Below are 22,434 nucleotides of genomic sequence, written 5' to 3'. Positions count from 1 at the left end.
GAGATGCTCAAATAATTTTCCTTTTTGGTTTTTTTTTTTTTTTTTTTGGTCCTTGTTGAATATGTGATGCTGTTACTGAACTTCTTGTACTTGGCTTGGAAAAAAAGCTTCTAAACTCTGGTAACATGAAGTCTTCAGTTCTAAATGAACCTCTTTGACTTCATTTTGATTCTTGTTGAGGCCTGGGCTAATTACTTCAACTGTGCTTGGTTGGCTGGATGAGCTGGTATTTACTATACTGAGGTCTCTGAACTTCTGTGCATTTGCCAGCATTTAATCAGTTCCTTTTGCTTTCCAGCCATTGAAATGTTGGAGAAGAGAAATAGCACCAGGATCTGCTACCACAGAATTTGACGTGAAGAGAAATAAGAAGGTGGTGTCTTTGATACCAGCGTGTGGGGATGGAGGTGGCACATTTGGAAAGGATTATTTCAGGCTTCCACCCTGTAACTCAAACCTATGAATGCTAAAGCCACTATAAATAACTCACCATTTGTAGGATCAATTGAAAATGCCTTAGAATAAGAAAGGATCCTGTAAGAAATGTTCTCGTTGCTTTCCACATCTGTGGCCACCACGGTCAGCACTGCGTGCCCCACAGGCACCGATTCGGAAATGGTGACCTGAGGGGAAAAGAGGGAGATGGGCACTGTGCTTAAGGTTGTAGCTATTTTCATGAGCAGGGTCAGAACCTGAGGCCCTTTTATTCATTTTGCTTATAGAAAAGACAGAGAACCTGACTTTTTTAGGCAGATTAATTTATAGAGTGAACATATTAAGACGATTGTATTAGTAGTTCCAGAATTCAGAAAAACAAAAACTTTAAAAATTTTTCATTCAGTTTTGATTTTTATTATGAAAAATTTTCCTTCTAAAAATTATTTCTGTGTGGTAGAGGACAGCTAATGCATTTACTAATGTATTATTATACTGTACATTTTATAATTATGAGCATTGTATTATTTAACAAGCCTTCACAGAAGATCATTACTTAGGTTAGCTTCTCTCCTGTGTTTACAGGTAAACCTTGCATTTGTTAGTTTCTCTCCTGTGTTTACAGGTAAACCTTGCATTTGTTACATTCAAGAGTCCTGGAGCCCATATCCAAATACTTAGGTGAATGTTATCATTGTCCTTACTTCTATAAACATATACTATGCCCTAAAATCTACAGTTTACACTGTAGAGTTTTGTTCATGATTTGTTTCTGCAAAATGTTAATCAATATATTCAAAAATACATGCCTAGGAAAGAAAAGGTTTTCTCAAATTAACTGCAGATAATCCAAACTACCTTATTGTCTTATTTGTGGCTTTGCAAATATTAGGCAAGTCCCAATTATTATGAACAACTGGATCCCAATCCCTAAAAACTAGAAAAATGGTGACATACTTTCATATGATGATTTGTGATACATACCTAAGAAATTGAATTGAATGTGATATTCAATTCCATATGTACTTCTATCCTCCATAATATTAAATATAAAACTCTCAGCAACAACTTAGGCAGCAAAAGCAGTGAATACTGTCTGTTTGTCTAAATTAGTGTCAACATTATTCCCTATTCCTTCAAGTTCCAACATCTCTTAAGTTCTCTACCTGGTAAGAATCTTCAGAAAATACTGGTGGGTTATCATTGACGTCCAGCACATGGACGATGAGTGTCCCTTCCGTGTGGTGCACCAAATCTGAAATTTGGATATGCAGCTCATATTCAGTAGCTTCTTCAAAGTCCAGTGTTTTCACTAGCACCACTACCCCAGTGTTCCGATCAATAGCGAACTTAGTTCCAGGATTACTCTCTTTGACGAAACTGAAGATGAAAGCTGGATTCAAATCCACATCATGAACTGATATCTGAGTCACAATTACACCAGGCAAAGAATCTGAAATAGTCATGACCACTGTCAGTCTCCATTAAAAGTCATCCTTTGAAATATTTTTCTTTAACAGTTCAATCCAAGCATTTTGATTTTAAGTCCAACATGATTTGCTATTTATTGGCATGATTTCTCATACAAGGCTCGTTATGAACTGAACAAAAACTCTGAAGAATTTATGAGCCCAATAAAAGTGAAAATTTACCAGTGAGTATGGAATTGAGGAAGTAGGGTATATTCAATTTTTATATTACACTTTTCATCATATGTTTATAACACAATTCCAGCACCAAGAAACATTCTAAGCCACTTATTTGTACTATATAGTTTCTATATCAAAACCATATATTAATGGGGATGTGGGTGGGAAAAAGGTTATTACTCAAAACATTAATACAAAACATAAATTTATGAAAAGTAGGCAAGATTTAAATGAAAATATTTGGATTCTAAAGTTAGAAATAGATACTTAGTTCCTTATATTCATTTTTATAAAATTATTTCTTTTGAGTGGCACACACTGCTTCCTTCTCTTAAAATCTGACTCTCAAAATTATAAAGACTATAGAAAGTGTACATCATACTAGTGATGAAAACAGATATCTAATATTATTCACCAAAAAAAATCACAAATAGATGACATGGTAAATGTCTCACATGTCATATATATTCTCTAGCCTAAACTGCCAAGACAGGGACTTTGTTTTGGAGCTGACAGGTATGGTGCAGGTGGAAAGAAGATGCCAAGGCATTCAGAATAGTTCCACTGTGTGGGAGACTCATAATTTTCATGTTTCAAATTTGAACATTCTTGACATGCACCAACCACACTTGACCCCTTTCGGTATGTTTTGATTTATACAGCTTGTTCTTGTGATATATTTATCCTGGGCACATTGCTGCATTTTGATTCCAGTGCATGTACTCTTACCTTCAGTAAAAGCTGGGAAAAATATATCCAACTGGTGAGAGGCGAAACTAGACAATTTTTTACTGGCAGAGTATTTTAGATTTTTAAAAATATTTGTAGGTATCCTTATATATAAAAATTTCTGGAATACAGCCCTCTGCAAGCAGTAATGTTTATAATTTGTTTGGAAAGTGAACATAACAAAATGTTAAGCACATTTTAGGAAGAAGTTGGATATTAAGAGTGAAAGGAGAGAGGATAGTGAAGGGCCACTATTTGCAACTTCAACTATAAAAAGTTGGGTTGGGTTTTACCAGTACAGCCATTGACCACAAACAACTTTGAGATCACAGACTACGGAGTCTTCATATAACCCAGAGACCCAAACAATTAAGGCTAATCAGAATATAACGTAAAACTTTGTATTTTCAACCTCTACCATTAATGTGGTAAAATTTTTCTGCAAATGTTGAAGTTTAGTTTACACTAGAGGAAATGATAACTCTGTGCGAGGAACATCCAACTCCCTTCACTTATTACTTGTCATTAGTGTACTGCAAATAAAACTGAGCAGAACCTTATGGGGCTTTCCTGGGACAGATACCCCACCATGTCCTCCCCCTTTCTTTTGTCTGTAGAAAAATTTTAGTCAAAGAATAGATTTAGGGAATTCCCTGGTGGTCCAGTGGTTAGGACTCCATGCTTTCACTGCTGAGGGCCTGGGTTCAATTCCTGGTAGGGAAATTAAGATCCCACAAGCCTCGTGGCATGACCAAAAAATGAAAAAAATAAAAGAATAAATTTAATCAGAGAAGTGAGGAAATACAGAAACAAAAGAAAAGTAGTCAAACAGGACAAAATCATAATAGTTTAGTCATTAAGCATGGTCAAGGACCTTTAGCTCCTCCTCAAGGGCTATAGATAATATTCTGGGCCATATTCTTTGAGCTGTTTTGTAGATACTGAAACCTCTACCAGATCAAGAAGTTAACTACATGATGGCCAGGCTGTAGCCATGACATAAGCTGCCACAATTCTGAGAATCAGCCTTAAAGAAATGGGAACAAACTAACCCTGGAACTGAAGATTATCTGGGCTTAAAGCAATCAAGATGATGCTGATCAGACCATCACATGACAAATTTCAACTTGATCCTCAGAGCTGACTGTGCTCTTCTGCTCATCGCCCCCTCCCTCTGGCTATACACCCATGAAACTCCCCTTTAGAAGCTCTTGCCCCCTGATCAGCAGTGGGGAATTGGCCTTTGGACACAAGTATGTTTTCCCCTCCCAATTACTGGCCTCCTGAAAAAAATCAGCCTTTCCTTTCTACCAACACTTGCCTCTTGAGTTTGGCTTTCGAGTGGTGAACAGCCAGACCTGAGTTCAGCAACACAAAGACTAATAGAGTTATTAGTCTAAGAACATCACTGCCTCTCAGGGGAGCTTCATGGTGAGCAACGCAGTCAACAAAAGATGCTCTTCATAGAGATTTCACTTTTAAGCAATGTCCATACACATGAAGAAGCTGTGTGGAATGGTGGTTTGACCTTGGGAAACCAGCCTCCTGCTGGTCTGAATGCAAATCCCAACTTTAACTCTTAACTTCTTTGACATTTGATATTTAACTTCTGACCCTCCATTTTCTATTCTGTAAAATGAAGATAAAAACTATTTATGTTATGTGGTTGTTGAGGATTAGTACTTATATTTCACATAGCACCCAGCTGAAAAAATGGTAGATGATATTATACAAGTTTGATATTTCAAATCACCACACTTACTTTCTGCAACTTCCACTGCTTCAGAGGGGAGAAAAGCCGGGGCATTGTCATTTGTATCAGTCACTTGTATCTTGATCACAGTTGTACCAGAAAGCCTGGGTATACCTTTATCTGTGGCTTGTACAATCAAGCTGGTTTAGAAAAGAATCAAGGAATGTTATCCATCATTCAGAGAATAAGAAAACAACATAAATATGAAATATCCAGTTGAAAACTTAAAAATGAGCTGAATAGCTACTTTTATGTCTCCCCTGACTTTTCTAAATGGCATCATTTAAAATTTATTTCATAAGAATGGTAGCCTGAAATGTATTTGTTTTTGACACATTTAGGGAATCAAATCCAAAGACTAGGGGTTGTGAAGTAGTTAAAACAGATGAACCCTCTCTAGGAGACCGACTATAAAATTCAGTCCTTTCTACTAAGAACAACCTAAAAAGTACAAACACCAGCACCTGTTTTTTAGATAAGGAGATTGCCTCCAGCCTGGACACATGGCCTGGGTGCTGCTACATAGTTCCATGTTACTGCACTAACAAAAGATACAGCCACTAAAAGATTGCTTTGTATTATTTTTTTTTCAGATCTAGATTGCAAATCAATCAAAATTGTAGAATTAAGAGAGGGAACTGCCATGAATAATACATGTGCAAAAGAGGCACTATTGACTAGGACTATAAAGTAGAGGTAAAAGTCCATGATTTGAAAGAATTTACACACAGTGATTCAATCTCTCTCAGATGATGGTACAACTCGCTACTCCAGCAACCAACTTAGAAACCTGATTAGTGTCTTCAACTTCTCCTTTTCTGTCACCACCCTGACAACATCCAACTAGTTATGAGTCTTATAGATTTTACCATCTGAATATGACTTGGATCAGTGTCCCCATCCATTTCACTCCTACCTTCAGAACCTCAGATGGGCTGATCCACCATCTTGCTTTGCAGGAACTGAAAGGTTTCCTGGGGCATGGGACTTTCAGTTTTTTTTAAAACAAGACAGTCCTAGGCAAACTAGGACAAGTTGGTCATTGTAGCCTCATCCCCTCATCATCTTTACCTGGCATTCTGTGTATTCATTATACCTTTTCTCAACTGGAGTACTTGTTACTCATCAATCTGCCTACTGCAAGTCTCACCTGCTCCTCTTCATCCTCCACATTGCAACTCCTCAATTGCTCTATCAAAAATCCTGGTTTGAAAACCTGACTCCCCTATTTAAAACTTTTCCTTAGCTTTCCATGTCTACAAGAAGTAATACAGCCTTGTGCACATACACGACCTTCTATGACACAGCTTCTGCCTGGAATTCTGGTCCCTACACCATCTTTGTCTTTCAAAGCTCACATCTCTGTAAGATTTCACTGGCCTTTCATCTGATTTAGATGCCTCTTTCTCTACCCCATAACACCCTGTACATTCTTCCACCATAGCAATCATCACCTCTTCTTCTTAATGATTTGTCTGCCTCTCCTACAAGTTCCTTAAAGGTAGATGTCTTGCCTTATTTGATTTTCTTTAATATATTTTGAGCACTGGTTTCTCAAGATTTGCTCAAGATTATAAATGTATCAGATGACAGAGCCAGGATTCAAGCCCAGGTCTTGGTTGACTGGAAAGCTTGTGCTCTACTATATGATACTTTTCAATATGCCTCTCTTACTGTGTATATATCACACCCTAATGCATAATCATTAGCTTTTCACTCCCCTCTAAACACTATGAGTTCCAGGAGGGTAGCTGAGTAATAAAGTAAGCTGTCAATTGGAAGATGATCTTCATTTCAGAAGTGGAATTAGTCTTAGCCAGTTGGTGATACTATCTTTTAAGAAACGGAGACTTGGAAGTTGACACACTTCTACTTTATTTTCCATTATTAGCTTACCTGATAAGTGTTCTTTATCTTCCAACCTTAAATGTTTAAAATGATGCAAAATAAGTGTCAACTTTTTGTTGGTTTAAATTCCACTTAGTAGCAAATGATCACTACTTATCTATTGCTCATGAAGAACACAGGCTGCTTTCTACCCTATTGAAGTTGGGACATCAGTAGAACAACTATTTAAATTTCACATTTCTAGAGCATAGGAATAATTCCATGTAGAAAGTTAATTTTGTTAGCATGAATGTAAGTCAGGTACACATGGAAAAATTTTACTAAAAATAATCAACTCATCATGTTCTCTGCCCCTGCTGCCTGCCCCTCCCCAATGTCATACTAAAGTCTCAGCCAAGACATCGAAGTATGGCTCTGTTGATTCTTCCACTATAGCCATAACCACTCTTATTTTCACAGTATTATAACTTCAGGGGTTCCATGTAATGCCTATGTCAGGTTAAAAAAGCAAGATTCTTTGATATAGAGAGAAATATGATTCTGTTTCAAAACAAAAGGACAACTCAATGGTTTGAAGAACAAATGAAAAATTATGAAGGTAGATCCACTGAAATTCTACACATAACTTCTAAGGGACCTCAAGTTTTCTGTGATGGCTCCCCGGCAGGTTTTGTAAAACTCTTAGCTGGTCCAACTGGTTCCATGTTCCAGAACTGCTGCCCTGATTAGTGTATCAGCAGAGACAATAAATGAAGCTGACCAGATAAAGACAGTCCCATTCTAGTTCAGAGCATAGTTCTCCTACTCTACCACTGATGGAAAGCTATTTCTCACTGTGTTAAAGTTTAAATGAGACTTTGACCAGGCAGAATCTTTTCTGATTGCCTTAATATTTAAGATGGTGGTAGAGGACTTTTTCAAAACTCTCTCTCAACAATATATTAAAAGTATACCCAGAATTAAGTGTTCCTACTGAAATTCCAGCCAAAATCATATGATATCAGCCAAAATCATAACACCTCTGAAAGGAAGAGCTATGACTTCTGGTTATATCTACACACGTTTTATTTCCTCTTCCTCTAGATATTCTGCTGTAATGATGGCAAAAGAATTTAAAATAAGGTATATGTTGATAAGGTTAAAAAAGAAAATGTGAGAAGATATTAGTGAGTGGAGTGGGGGAGAAATTTAAACAAATTTCTGGAAAATGCAAGTAGATTGAGAAGTGGTTACAGATAAGTGGGCCAGAGAAAACCATAGATTAAAATGCATTCTGCATTTGTAAAGAGATAAGGATGAGTGAGAAACAGATTTGCTCTCATATAACCAAGGAGAAGCTCAAAACATGGCAAAGGGCAGGGTGAGATATCGAGCTAAAAATAGCTTAAAGATTCTTTTAAACTCAAAATCCAGAACAATCAAGTCCCCTTGCCCATTGCTCTTCACTCCCAGGCAACACAATGTCTGATGTTCATACTAAGAGTAAGTAATATCGAGGGACTGTCCCTGAAGAAATGAAATCCCCTCCCAAAGGGAAAAAAAACTCTCTCTATATACCGTTATTTGTATGTCATCCTGCAAAGTAGTCAGGTTCTTCTCTGGTTCATCTGAAAGCCAAGTGTGCTGGTCAATGAGATCCACCCAGAGAAACTGACTTTGCTATTGCCTCACCTAGGACCAAGGATTGTTAGTTACTTACAGAAAGTCTCCCACATGAAAAAGAGAGTGTAAAATAGACAAAGGGAAGAAATAAACCCAAAGGATGCAGAGATCTTGACAGAGAAAAAGACAATGTTAAAACAATTCTAATTAATGTCCTTGGAGACAATAATAAAGATAATGCATAAAACAAGAACAAGATGCTATGGAAAAGCTCAAAGATCAAGGAAGAGCTTTTGGAAATAAAAAATACAAAATATTCAAAAATTTTCAAACCAAAAAGTGAAAAAGAAAGTTTAGAAGGCTATAATTAAGAAAATCTCCCAGAAAAATAAAACAACAAAAAAACCCCACACACAACAAGAAATGGAAAGTAGAGAATAAAACATCACTGACAAAGGATCGATCTGGCAGTCTAACTCTTGACTGAATAGGATCCAGGAAAAAGAGGCAGGGCAAAGTAAACAAATAAAACAAAACAATAAACAAAAGGGAGATAATTATCAGTGAAATAATACAAAAAATAGAAACATTTATCCTCATTAAAAGAGCACACCAAGTACTCAGCACAAGGAAAGACCCACACCAAAGTACATAATGACAAAATGTCCAAACATTGTAGATAAAGAAAATAACCTGAGAATTTCCACAGAAGATGGAAAAAACAAATCATATACCAAACACAGAATTAGAATGGCATCAGATTTCTCAATAGCAAAACTGAGTTTTAAAATATAACAGAAAAATGCCTTTAAAAATCTAAAAGAAATGTTCAACTTCTATATTATCCATTGCATAAATCACATGTGAGAGTAGAATAAAGGCATTTTCAGATGTGCAAGAACTCAGAGAATTTAATTCCTTGGCACCTTTTCCTACAAAACTACTGGAAGAGCAAAGTAAGAGAAAGACACGGGATCTGAAAATCACAGGCCCAATGTTGGAGAACAGTAAAACAAAGTCACAAGTCATGGGGTCCAGCTTTGCAGCGGGCTTAGGGAGCCACACTGTCCAGCTAGATCAGGAGGGCAGAAAGCAGTAGGACCGAGGTCTCCAAGGAACAGAGGACTTCACAGAATATTTGATATGAGAGGCATATCAGTGGAGAAAGATGAGTGGGCATGTCTGACAGAGCTAATGGAATATTTACAAGGAATTAAGTACATGGATATAGCACATCAGGTGAGCAAAACCCAAAGATAATCATTAATGCTGGGGATAAGGGGGAGGGTAAGGAAGGAAATATAATTATACAGTATGACCTGGCTCTGAAGTAAACACCTGTATACTCATTTTATGTAAACACTGATTATTGATTAAATGAATAGTGCTATGAATACAAAGACAGGATTGGATGTAAGAAGGTAAAAAGTTGGTGGAGGAGTAAGACGTGGAGATCACCTTCCTCCCCACAAATACATCAGAAATACATCTACATGCGGAACAACTCCTACAGAACACCTACTGAATGCTGGCAGAAGACCTCAGACCTCCCAAAAGTCAAGAAACTCCCCACATACGTGGGGAGGGCAAAAGAAAGAAGAAAAAACAGAGACAAAAGAATAAGGAGGGGACCTGCACCTCTGGGAGGGAGCTGTGAAGGAGGAAATGTTTCCACACACTAGGAAGCCCCTTCACTGGTGGAGATGGCGGGGTGGTGGCGGGGAAGCTTCGGAGCCACAGAGGAGAGCGCAGCAAAAGGGGTACGGAGGGCAAAGCAGAGAGATTCCCGCACAGAGGATGGGTGCCAACCAGCACTCACCAGCCTGAGAGGATTGTCTGCTCACCCGCTGGTGTGGGTGGGGGCTGGGAACTGAGGCTCAGGCTTCGGAGCTCAGATCCCATGGAGAGGACTGGGGTTGGCTGAATGAACACAGCCTGAATGGAGCTAGTGTGCCACAGTTCACAAGGAGGGAGTCCAGTAAAAAGTTTGGAAGTGCCTAAGAGTCAAGAGACCATTGTTTCAAGGTGTGCCAGGAGACGGGATTCCTACCCTGTCTGCCCACAGAAGGCAGAGTACTGCCTAAATGAACTCCAGAGGCGGGCACAAGCCGTGGCTATCAGCACAGACACCAGAAACAGGCATGAAACACTAAGGCCGCTGCTGCTGCAGCCAACCAAAAATCCTGTGTGCAAGCACAGGTTGCTATCCACACCTCCCCTCCTGGTAGCCTGTGCAGCCCACCAGTGCCAGGGTCCCGTAATCTAGGGACAATTCCCCTGGGAGAACACACACACACACACACACACACAGCATGCCTCAGACTGTTGCAAAATCATGCTGGCCTCTGCCGCCCCAGGCTCACCCTGCATTCCATACCCCTCCCTCCTGCCAGCCTGAGTAGCCAGAGCCCACTAATCAGTCTCTCCTTTAACCCCATCCTGTCTGGGCTAAGAACAGATGCCAGAGGGCGACCTACATGCAGAGGCAGAGCCAAATCCAAAGCTGAACCCCAGTAGCTGTGCGAACAAGGAAGAGAAAGGGAAATTTCTCCCAGCAGCCTCAGGAGCAGCAGATTAAATCTCCACAATCAACTTGATGTACCCTGCATCTGTGGAATACCTGAATACACAACAAATTGTCCCAAAATTGAAGTGGTGGACTTTGGGAGCAACTGTAGACTTGGGGTTTCCTATATGCAACTGACTAGTTTCTGATTTTTATGCTTATCTTATATAATTTTTAGCACTTGTTATCATTGGTGGATTTATTTATTAGTTTGGGTGCTCTCTTCTTTTTTATTAGTTTTTATTTTAATAACATATTCTTTTATTTTTTGTTTTAATAACTTTATTTCATTTTATTTTATTACTTTTTTCCCTCCCTCTTCTTCGAGCTGTGTGACTGACTGGGTCTTCATGCTTTGGCCGGGAGTCAGACCTGAGCCTTGGAGGTGGGAGAGCCGAGTTCAGGACATTGGGCCACCAAAGACCTCCCAGCCCCACGTAATATCAATTGGCGAGAGGTCTCCTAGAGACCTTTGTCTCAACGCTAAGACCGGATCAGCAAGCTCTGGTGCTGGACATACCATGCCAAACAACTAGTAAGACAGGAACACAGCCACACCCATTAGCAGAGAGGCTGCCTAAAATCATAATAAGGTCACAGACACCCCAAAACACACCACCAGCCATGGTCCTGCCCAACAGAAAGACAAGATCCAGACTCATCCACCAGAACATGGACACGAGTCGCCTCCACCAGGAAGCCTACACAACTCACTGAACCAACCTTACGGACTGGGGGCAGACACCAAAAACAACGTGAACTATGAACCTGCAGCCTGCAAAAAGGAGACCACAAACACAGTAAGTTAAGCAAAATGAAAAGACAGAGAAATACACAGCAGATGCAGGAGCAAAGTAAAAACTCACCAGACCAAACAAATGAAGAAGAAATAGGCAGTTTACCTGAAAAAGAATTCATAGAAATGAAAGTAAAGGTGATCCAATATCTTGGAAATAGAATGGAGAAAATACAAGAAATGTTTAACACGGACATAGAACTAAAGAGCAAACGATGAATAACACAATAAATGAAATTTAAAATTCTCTAGAAGGAATCAATAGCAGAATAACTGAGGCAGAAGAATGGATAAGTGACCTGGAAGATAAAATAGTGGAAATAACTACCACAGAGCAGAATAAAGAAAAAAGAATAGAGGACACCCTCAGAGACCTCTGGGACAACTTAAACACACCAACATTCGAATTATAGGGGAGCCGGAAGAAGAAGAGAAAAAGAAAGGGACTGAGAAAATATTTGAAGAGATTATAGTTGAAAACTTCCCTGATATGAGAAAGGAAATAGTCAATCAAGTCCAGGAAGCACAGGGAATCCCATACAGGATAAATCCAAGGAGAAACATGCCAAGACACATATTAATCAAACTATCAAAAATTAAATACAAAGAAAAAAAATATTAAAAGCAGCAAGGGAAAAGCAACAAATAACATACAAGAGAATCCTCATAAGGTTAACAGCTGATCTTTCAACAGAAACTCTGGGAGCCAGAAGGGAGTGGCAGGACATATTTAAAGTGATGAACGGGAAAAATCTACAGCCAAGATTATTCTACCCAGAAAGGACTTCATTCAGATTCAATAGAGAAATTAAAACCTTTACAGACAAGCAAAAGTGAAGAGAAATCAGCACCACCAAACCATTTTAAAACAAATGCTAAAGGAACTTCTCCAGGCAGGAAACACAACAGAAGGAAAAGACCTACAATAACAAACCCCAAACAATTAAGAAAATGGTAATAGGAACATACATATCGATAATTACCTTAAATGTAAATGGATTAAATGCTCCAACCAGAAGACATAGACTGGCAGAATGGATACAAAACAAGACCCGTATATATGTTGTCTAAAAGAGACCCACTTCTGGGCTTCCCTGGTGGCGCAGTGGTTGAGAGTCTGCCTGCCAATGCAGGGGACACGGGTTTGAGCCCTGGTCTGGGAAGATCTCACATGCTGCAAAGCAACTAGGCCTGTGAGCCACAATTACTGAGCCTGCGCATCTGAACCCTGTGCTCTGCAAAAAGAGAGGCCGCAATAGTAAGAGGCCTGCACACCACGATGAAGAGTGGCCCCCACTTGCCGTGACTAGAGAAAGCCCTCACACAGAAATGAAGACCCAACACAGCCATAAATAAATAAATAAATAAAATTAAAAGAGACCCATTTCTAACCTAGGGACACATAGAGACTGAAAATGAGGGGATGGAAAAAGATATTCCATGTAAATGGAAATGAAAAGAAAGCTGGAGTAGCAACTCTCATATCAGACAAAATAGACATTAAAATAAACCTATTACAGGAGGCAAAGAAAGGCACTACATAGTGATCAAGGGATCGATCCCAAAAGAAGATAAAACAATTGTAAATATATATGCACCCAACATAGGAGCACCTCAATACATAAGGCAAATGCGAACAGCCATAAAAGGGGAAATCGACAGTAACACAATTGTATGGGACTTTAGCACCCCACTTTCACCAATGGACAGATCATTCAAAATGAAAATAAATAAGGAAACACAAGCTTTAAATGACACATTTAACAAGATGGACTTAATTGATATTTATAGGGCATTCCATCCAAAAACAACAGAATACACTTTCTTCTCAAGTGCTCATGGAACATACTCCAGGATAGCACGTATCTTGGGCCACGAATCAAGCCTGGGTAAATTTAAGAAAATTGAAATTGTATCAAGTATCTTTTCTGACCACAACACTATGAGACCAGATATCAATTACAGGAAAAAAAACTCAAAAAATACAAACACATGGAGGCTAAATGATACACTACTAAATAACCAAGAGATCACTGAAGACATCAAAGAGGGAATCAAGAAACACCTAGAAGCAGGGCTTCCCTGGTGGCACAGTGGTTGAGAGTCCGCCTGCCGATGCAGGGGACATGGGTTCGTGCCCCAGTCCGGGAAGATCCCACATGTCGCGGAGTGGCTGGGCCCGTGAGCCATGGCCACTGAGCCTGCGCATCCAGAGCCTGTGCTCCACAAATGGGAAAGGCCACAACAGTGAGAGGCCCACATACTGCAAAAAAAAAAAAAAAAAGAAACACCTAGAAACAAATGACAATGAAAACACGATGACCCAAAACCTATGAGATGCAGCAAAAGCAATCTAAGAGGGAAGTTTATAGCAATGTAATCCTACCTCAAGAAACAAGAAAAAACTCAAATAAGCAACCTAACTTTACACCTAAAGCAATTAGAGAAAGAAGAACAAAAAAACCCCAAAGTTAGCAGAAGGAAAGAAATCAGAAATATCAGATCAGAAATAAATGAAAAAGAAATGAAGGAAAAAATAGCAAAGATCAATAAAAGTAAAAGCTGGTTCTTTGAGAAGATAAACAAAATGATAAACCATTAGCCAGACTCATCAAGAAAAACAGGGACAAGAGTCAAGTCAATAAAATTAGAAATGAAAAGGAGAAGTAACTACTGACCCTGCAGAAATACAAAGGATCATGAGAGATTACTACAAGCAACTCTATGCCAATAAAATGGACAACCTGGAAGAAATGGACAAATTCTTAGAAAAGCACAGCCTTCTGAGACTGAACCAGGAAGAAATAGAAAATATAAAGAGACCAATCACAAGCACTGAAATTGAAACTGTGATTAAAAATCTTCCAGCAAACAAAAGTCCAGGACCAGATGGCTTGACAGGCAAATTCTACCAAACATTTAGAGAAGAGCTAACACCTATCCTTCTCAAACTCTTCCAAAATATAGCAGAGGAAGAAACACTCCAAAACTCATTCTACGAGGCCACCATCACCCTGATACCAAAACCAGAAAAAGATGTCACAAAGAAAGATAACTACAGGCCAATATCACTGATGAACATAGATGCAAAAATCCTCAACAAAATACTAGCAGACAGAATCCAACAGCACATTAAAAGGATCACACACCATGATTAAGTGGGGTTTATCACAGATTCTTCAATATACACAAATCAATGTGATACACCATACTAACAAATTGAAAGATAAAACCCATATGATATATATATACGGAATCAGGAAAAAAATGGTTCTGAAGAACCTCGGGGCAGGACAGGCATAATGACACAGATGTAGAGAATGGACTTGAGGACACATGGAAGGGGAAGGGGAAGCTGGGACGAAGTGGGAGAGTGACATGGACATATATACACTACCAAATGTAAAATAGATAGCTAGTGGGAAGCAGCTGCATAGCACAGGGTGATCAGCTCTGTGCTTTGTGACCACCTAGAGGTGTGAGATAAGGAGGATTGGAGTGAGACACAAGGGGGAGGAGATATGGGGATGTATGTATATGTATAGCTGATTCACTTTGTTATACAGCTGAAACTAGCACAACAATGTAAAGCAATTATACTCCAATAAAGATATTTTAAAAACAACCTATATGATAATCTCAATAGATACAGAAAAAGCTTTTGACATAATCCAACACCCACTTATGATAGACACTCTCCAGAAAGCGGGCACAGAGGGAACCTAATTCAATGTAATAAAGGCCATGTATGACAAACCCACAGCAAACATTCTCAATGGTATAAAACTGAAACCACTTCCTCTAAGATCAGGACAAAGACAAGATTGCCCACTCTCACCACTATTATTCAAAATAGGTTTGGAAGTTTTAGCCACAGCAATCAGAGAAGAAAAAGAAATAAATGGAATCCAAATCAGAAAAGAAGAAGCAAAGCTGTCACTGATTGCACATACATGATACTATACATAGAGAATCCTAAAGATGCTACCAGAAAACTACTAGAGCTAATCAATGAATTTAGTAAAGTTGCAGGATACAAAATTAATGCACAGAAATCTCTTGCATTCCTATACACTAATGATGAAAAACCCGAAAGAGAAATTAAGGAAACACTCCCATTTACCATTGCAGCAGAAAGAATAAAATACCTAGGAATAAACCTACCTAAGGAGACAAAAACATGTATGCAGAAAACTATAAGACACTGATGTAAGAAATTAAAGATGATAAAAACAGATGGAGAGATATGCCATGTTCTTGGATTGGAAGAATCAGCATTGTGAAAATGACTGTACTATCCAAAGCAATCTACAGATTCAATGAAATCCCTATCAAAATACCACTGACATTTTTCATAGAACTAGAACTAAAAAGTTCACAATTTTTATGGAAACACATAAGACCCCAAATATCCAAAGCACTCTTGAGAAAGAATAGCGGAGCTGGAGGAATCAGGCTCCCTGACTTCAGACTATACTGCAAAGCTACCGTAATCAAGACAGTATGGTACTGGCACAAAAACAGAAATATAGATCAATGAAACAGGATAGAAAGCCCAGAGATAAACCCATGCACATATGGTCACCTTATTTTTGATAAAGGAGGCAAGAATATACAATGGAGAAAAGACAGCCTCTTCAATTAGTGGTGCTGGGAAAACTGGATAGCTACATGTAAAAGAATGAAATTAGAACACTCCCTGACACCATACACAAAAATAAACTCAAAATGGATTAAAGACCTAAATGTGAGGCCAGACACTATAAAACTCTTAGAGGAAAACATAGGCAGAACACTCTATGACATAAATCACAGCAAGACCCACCTCCTAGAGAAATGGAAATAAAAACAAAAATAAACAAATGAGACCTAATGAAACTTCAAAGCTTTTGCACAGCAAAGGAAACCATAAACAAGACGAAAAGACAACCCTCAGAATGGGAGAAAATATTTGCAAATGAAGCAACTGACAAAGGATTAACCTCCAAAATATACAAGCAGCTCTTGCAATTCAATATCACAAAACAAACAACCCAATCCAAAAATGGGCAGAAGACCTAAACAGACATTTCTCCAAAGAAGATATACAGATTTCCAACAAACACATGAAAGGATGCTCAACATCACTAATCATTAGAGAAATGCAAATCAAAACTACAATGATGTATCACCTCACACCTTTCAGAATAGCCATCATCAAAAATCTACAAACCATAAATGCTGGAGAGTGTGTGGAGAAAAGGGAACACTCTTGCACTGTTGGTGGGAATGTAAAGTGATACAGCCACTATGGAGAACAGTATGGCAGTTCCTTAAGAATGTAAAAATAGAACTACCATACAACCCAGCAATCCCACCACTGGGCATATACCCTGAGAAAACCATAATTCAAAAAGAGTCATATATCACAATGTTCATTGAAGCACTATTTACAGTTGCCAGGACATGGAAGTAACTTAAGTGTCTGTCGACAGATGAGTGGATAAAGAAGATGTGGCACATATATACAGTGGAATATTACTCAGCCATTAAAAAGAAAGGAAATTGAGTTATTTGTAGTGAGGTGGATGGACCTAGAGTCTGTCATACATAGTGAAGTAAGTCAGAAAGAGAAAGACAAATACCGTATACTAACACACGTATATGGAATCTAAAAAAAAAAAAAAAAAGGTTCTGAAGAACCTAGGGACAGGACAAGGATAAAGATGTAGATGTAGAGAATGGACTTGAGGACATGGGGAGGGGGAAGGGCAAGCTGGGACAAAGTGAGAGAGTGATATTGACATATATACAGTCCCAAATGTAAAATAGCTAGTGGGAATCATCCGCAGGGCACTGGGAGATCAGCTCGGTGCTTTGTGACCAGAGGGGTGGGACAGGAAGGGTGGGAGGGAGACACAAGAGGGAGTAGATATGGGGATATATGTATGGGTATAGCTGATTCACTTTGTTATACAGCAGAAACTAACACAACAATGTAAAGCAATTATGCTCCAATAAAGATGTTAAAAAGAAAATATCATCACAGCAAAACAAAAAAATATGATATTATTCTATGTATTTGGCTCTACTGTTGATTGGTATGTAAAAGTTTATGGCTACTGTACACTGCCTGTATTAGTTCTTTTATCATAAAATGTCCCTCTTTCTCTTATTTAAAAAAAAAAAAGAAAATCAATCTGTTAACTGGAGTTTTAAGTTAACTTCACTGTTTTATATTAATTAACCTGCAAATACAACAGTGTGTACTTTATCTTGTTAGGAAACAATTTGGGAGAAGTATATTCCTTGCAAACTTTTTACATTAAGGAGTACTTTTGCAGATTCCAATCCAAACAAATTCTGAAAGCTTATTCTTTTGTGCAGTCAACCTTTCCTCTTGGTTTCCACGAAATCCCCTTTTCCAGGTTCTGTTCTGATGTTTGTAGTCCCTGAATCTATCTTGCTGGCTGCTTTTGCTCTGTCTGGCCCCCAAGTGGTGATAATCCCCCAAATTCTCATTTCACATAGTGTCCTAGGTAATTCCATTTTACACATTTTCCCTGGATGAAGCCCAAGTCTAAATCCTGAATGAAGATCTCTTTCCTGAGCTCCAGATCATTATTTTTAATTGCCAAAGGAGTATCTTTACTTTTGCTCTTGCACTGGCCCTTCAAACTCAAAATGCCCAGAAAAAAAATCCCAATCCCAATCTATTCTTCTTCCCGCCTTTCCTATGTGGAAACTTCAGAAGCATTTTCTATCTCTTTCCTTGTTGAATAAATTCAACTGATCACCATGTTCCTATGGACTCCATATCTGAATCAACTAGTAAGTATGTCCCCTCCTCCCATCCTCACAGCTTCATCCACATAATAGATCTTTGTCAGCTGTTGTCTAGCTTAACTGGTCTGTCTGATGCTGGTTCTCTGTCTTGCAAGACATCCATTACCAGATGTCCTCAAAAATAAAGATCTTAGCATGCACTCAACTGCTTACACTTTTATATAGCCTACAGAATAGAGTACAATTTCCAGTACATGGCATATAAATTTCTCAAAAATGTGCCTGTGACCTACCAGACTCTTTTTTTTGCTGTTGCTTTGTTTCGTTTTTCACATCACTGACTGAGATTTTTCCCCCAGTTTTATTCAGATATAATTGATACATAGCACTGTATAAGCTTAAGGTGTACAGCATAATTTGACTTACATATATTGTGAAATCATTACCACAATAAGTTTAGTTAACATCCATCATTTCACATAGATGCAAAAAAAACCCCACGAAAACTACATTTCCCCTTGTGATGGGAACCCTAAGAACCTACTGTCTTAACAACTTTCCTGTATATCTTACAGCAGTGTTAGCCATAGTCATCATGTTGTACATTACATCCCCAGTACTTATCTTATTGGAAGTTTGTACATTTTGACTATCTTCCTCCTATTCCTCCACACCCCCAGCCTCTTTTTTATAATCCCACACTCAAGTGCTTCTCAGGTGCACTGTACCACTTGTTATTTCCAAATATACCAAACACTTTCACGTGTCCATGCCCTTCCTCATGCTTCTTGCCTGGAAAGCCTTTATTCCATTTTCCATGGGGACTCAACAGACTGAGGTTCCAATCCCAGCCCTGCTGCTTATGAGTCATGTATTTTGGAAAAGACAATTAACATTTCAGCCCATTTCCTACCTTGTATATATAACTGCTTTTTATTTTTTCTCTCACAGTCATAATGAGTGTTCAATGGAGTGTATGAATTTAGCATTGCTCCTGGCAATAACTGCTCTTTGACCTTGAATATTTATGCTACAGAAAGTGAATTTTTAAACATTTAAATTTGCCTAGGGCTTTTTTGTTTCTCGTTTTTATTTAAAGTCCCTGAAAAGACTAACTAAATCTTGGCCCTAAAGTTTTATAAGACTTACATGAATATCGATTACCAACTTAAGCAGGGATAAATCTCACCCCATCAGTTATAACTCAAGCAGTGGAGAACAGTGATTCAAATCCCATCTCTGCATGCTCACAGCTAGACATGTGTTGTTTCACAACTGTGAGTTGGAACTTATTTTATATTACTATTTTAAGTTTCTAAAGTGTTTTTTCTGCTTTGTTTTTGTAAACATACAGGTATATACTCTAAAGATTCATTCACAGGATACGGTAAGAAGTCCTACTATGACCATTCACACAGGCAAGAATCTCAGTTCTACATTTACTGGCTGCCTATTCCTGGCAAAAGACTTTACATCTCTGAATTTCAGTTTCCTCACTCTGTAGATCTTAAGGCTGTTATGAGAATTCAACCGGTAAAACAGGTGCTCCATAAATGGCACATATTGTGATTATTACTATGCTTCCTGCCATGGCTTATCAGGGCACTCGATTTTCGAGTTCCCTGAAAACAAGAACTGTTTCATGTGTCTTTATATTCCCAGTCTCATGCTTGGTAAATAGTTTATGAAATTCAGAAATATCAGTCAGACAGAACTAAAGAACTAATTTTTCATAGTCTGTCCACTGAGTTTTCCTGTATGTGGCTTAATATGAGAACTAAAAATTATTTAATGCATTTATATTGAGTAGAATCACAACTGACAGTATCTTCCTCCCCCTCATTTTATACTGTAAAAGAGAGGGCTGGAATTGGGAATATCTTCCTGTGTCAGACAAAATAGCGAAATTCAAAAGTTAAAAACAAAAGTTAAATGCTAAATGACATCTTTTCCAAAACATTCACTAAAGGTATAGCAGGCTGGGGAAAATCCTCCTATTTTTCTCACTGCCTTAAATATCAGGAAAAGCACTAAAAAGTCAGAGAAGCCACAAGGGGGGAGGGAAGGGGGAAAACCTGAAGAGGCAGGGGGTTCAAAATGTTCCCTTGCCTCGGTGACAGTGGAGACTGCGTGTGTGTGTGTGTGTGTGTGTGTGTGTGTGTGTGTGTGAGCATGAGTGTGGTTGCCTCTGAGTCTCTCTGTGGCAGTGTGTGCAGATTTCATCTTCCCTCAGTTCCTGCTTCTCCCAGCTTAAATTCATGAGGAATTGGAGAGGGGTGCTTTTAAATATTGGGACCAATTTAAATGTTGGAAATGGGAACGTTGAAACTGTGACTCAAATAGGAAAATGCTGAAAGGAGTTCAATTTAATCGTTAATTATGCTCCATTGAATAAGAACATTGTAACAGAAAGTCATTGCAATCAGGAAATGCTTAGTTCCTGGAACATAGCAGACCTTCAAGAATCTCTGAATTTGTAATCACTCAGGTGGCAACTAGGCTGAGATTTACCTGCAGTCATCTATGGAGAGAAAAAAAAAGCTTTACACTTAAAATTACTATAGATACAATGTAGCAGGAATAGGTTATAACATATTTATACAATTGATTTTAATATATTTATATAGTAAGTATCATGACAATTGATTACACTAAAATAATCCTGAAAAAATTATACTAGTTAACACAGGGTAAGGTCTTAAACTAAACTTTTAAAATACCTTTGAAGTAATATTTTGAAATATATTAAACAAAAAGAACTAAACACTTAATCAAACGTTTAGAGTTGGGAAGTTTTTCAGAGTTAAATTAATCCAGTCCACCCAGCAACAGATCCCATTTTAATTGGCTCTTGCTACTCAACCACAGGAATACACTGCACTTTCTTCATATAACATGTAAGTAGTCTGGCCTAGGAGAATATTGACACTCAGGTATCTTGTGTTCCTGTTTTTTCCCTCAATAGAAGGTCTGCTCTGTAGCTTGTAGGGTGGAAACAGTGTGATTTGGCATTAGAACACCTGGCAGTGAGACCATGATTAATGGTTAAATGGTTCTGTAACCCTGAGTGAGACACTGCATGTCCCTTGTCTCATTAGTGAGTGAGAAAAGGCCTAACTGAACTTCTCTGGAGGTGACCGTGAGGATTAAAAGAAACACTGTCTGTGCATGGTCTTTCGGAAGAACATACAAATACAAGGCAGACTGAAATGCATGATAAGGAAGTCAAGCGTCTCTTTGACCCCAGGCTTCCCAAGTGACCACTTCCCCAGAGACAAACAAGGTTCACAGTTTCTTAGGTTTTCTTCCCGAAGTCGTCCAACTTTATGGGTGTGCTTTTACTCAAAGAGGCCTGCAGGGTAAGCACTGTGGGGCAACAAAGCAGAATAGCCGGTCAAACGGATCTGAGTCTTGGACAAACCTGTAGGCTCTGGTGTACTCATAATCCAGAACTGCACTTGCTGTTAGCACACCGCTCAGTGTGTCCATCTGGAACGCTTGTACTTGGTTGCTGGAGAGAATAGAATACTCGATGAGGCCGTTTGTCCCACTGTCCTGGTCTGTGGCAAAAACCTGTGAGGAAGAAACTCCTCCGTTAGGTAAGGATTGAATCTGCAGAATGGGTTAAGCCTGTTTTTCAGAGAAATGCATTATGAAAGAATCACACGGTCAAACACACTTTAAAGACAATGACCAAAGGAATATTAGCCATGGCTGAAGCTTACATTTATATTAAAGTAGATAATGGGTGAGAAGACTATTCTGAAGATTCATTGAAAGGATTTCCAAGTAATTTTCAGTAGGAGTACTGCATGCTTTGCGCTAAATGAAACAAAACCTAGATTTAGTGCTAACAAAGTTAGGTCCTGGTGATTTATTTGATGAGTTGTCCAAGTACTAGCGTTGAAGATAAAACAAAAGTTCTGCATCACTCTCCATGGAGATATATTATTTAGTCTGCTTTACATTTTAATCACAAACTAATTCTATTAGTGGATTCAAGATCTTGTTTAAGAACAAGCTGACAGATTAATTTCTTTCTATTTATTTTTAAAAATATTTATTTATTTATGTATTTGCCTGTGCTGGGTCTTAGTTGCGGCATACAGGATCTTTTAGTTGTGGCATGCGGGATCTTTAATTGTGGCATGCAATCTCTTAGTTGTGACATGCGGGATCTAGTTCTCTGACCAGGGGTCGAACCCAGGCCCCCTGCATTGGGAGCATGAAGTCTTAGCCACTGGACTACCAGGGAAGTCCCTCTTTCTATTTATTTTTATCTTCTAGGCTC

At 38.6% G+C, this 22,434-nt stretch overlaps 1 protein-coding gene across 1 annotated transcript in view; it reads right to left on the bottom strand.

Moving 5' to 3' along the window:
- Positions 1 to 22,434, bottom strand: part of DCHS2 (dachsous cadherin-related 2) — a 151,432-nt gene that overhangs the window by 8,763 nt on the left and 120,235 nt on the right. The window contains exons 15-18 of the mRNA XM_022599653.3: positions 21,565 to 21,716; positions 4,576 to 4,706; positions 1,602 to 1,888; positions 491 to 623 (exon numbers count right to left, since the gene is read on the bottom strand). Of these exons, the coding sequence (XP_022455361.2) occupies positions 491 to 623; positions 1,602 to 1,888; positions 4,576 to 4,706; positions 21,565 to 21,716 (703 nt within the window). The remainder of the gene's footprint in view (positions 1 to 490; positions 624 to 1,601; positions 1,889 to 4,575; positions 4,707 to 21,564; positions 21,717 to 22,434) is intronic.

The sequence above is a fragment of the Delphinapterus leucas genome, chromosome 5 (genome assembly GCF_059928025.1).
Source record: "Delphinapterus leucas isolate spDelLeu-1000000601 "Yukka" chromosome 5, BTC_Dleu_Yukka2, whole genome shotgun sequence".
Classification (NCBI taxonomy): domain Eukaryota; kingdom Metazoa; phylum Chordata; class Mammalia; order Artiodactyla; family Monodontidae; genus Delphinapterus; species Delphinapterus leucas.
Note: the sequence above shows the minus strand (reverse complement) of the source record. Positions and strands in the feature narration are given on the sequence as shown.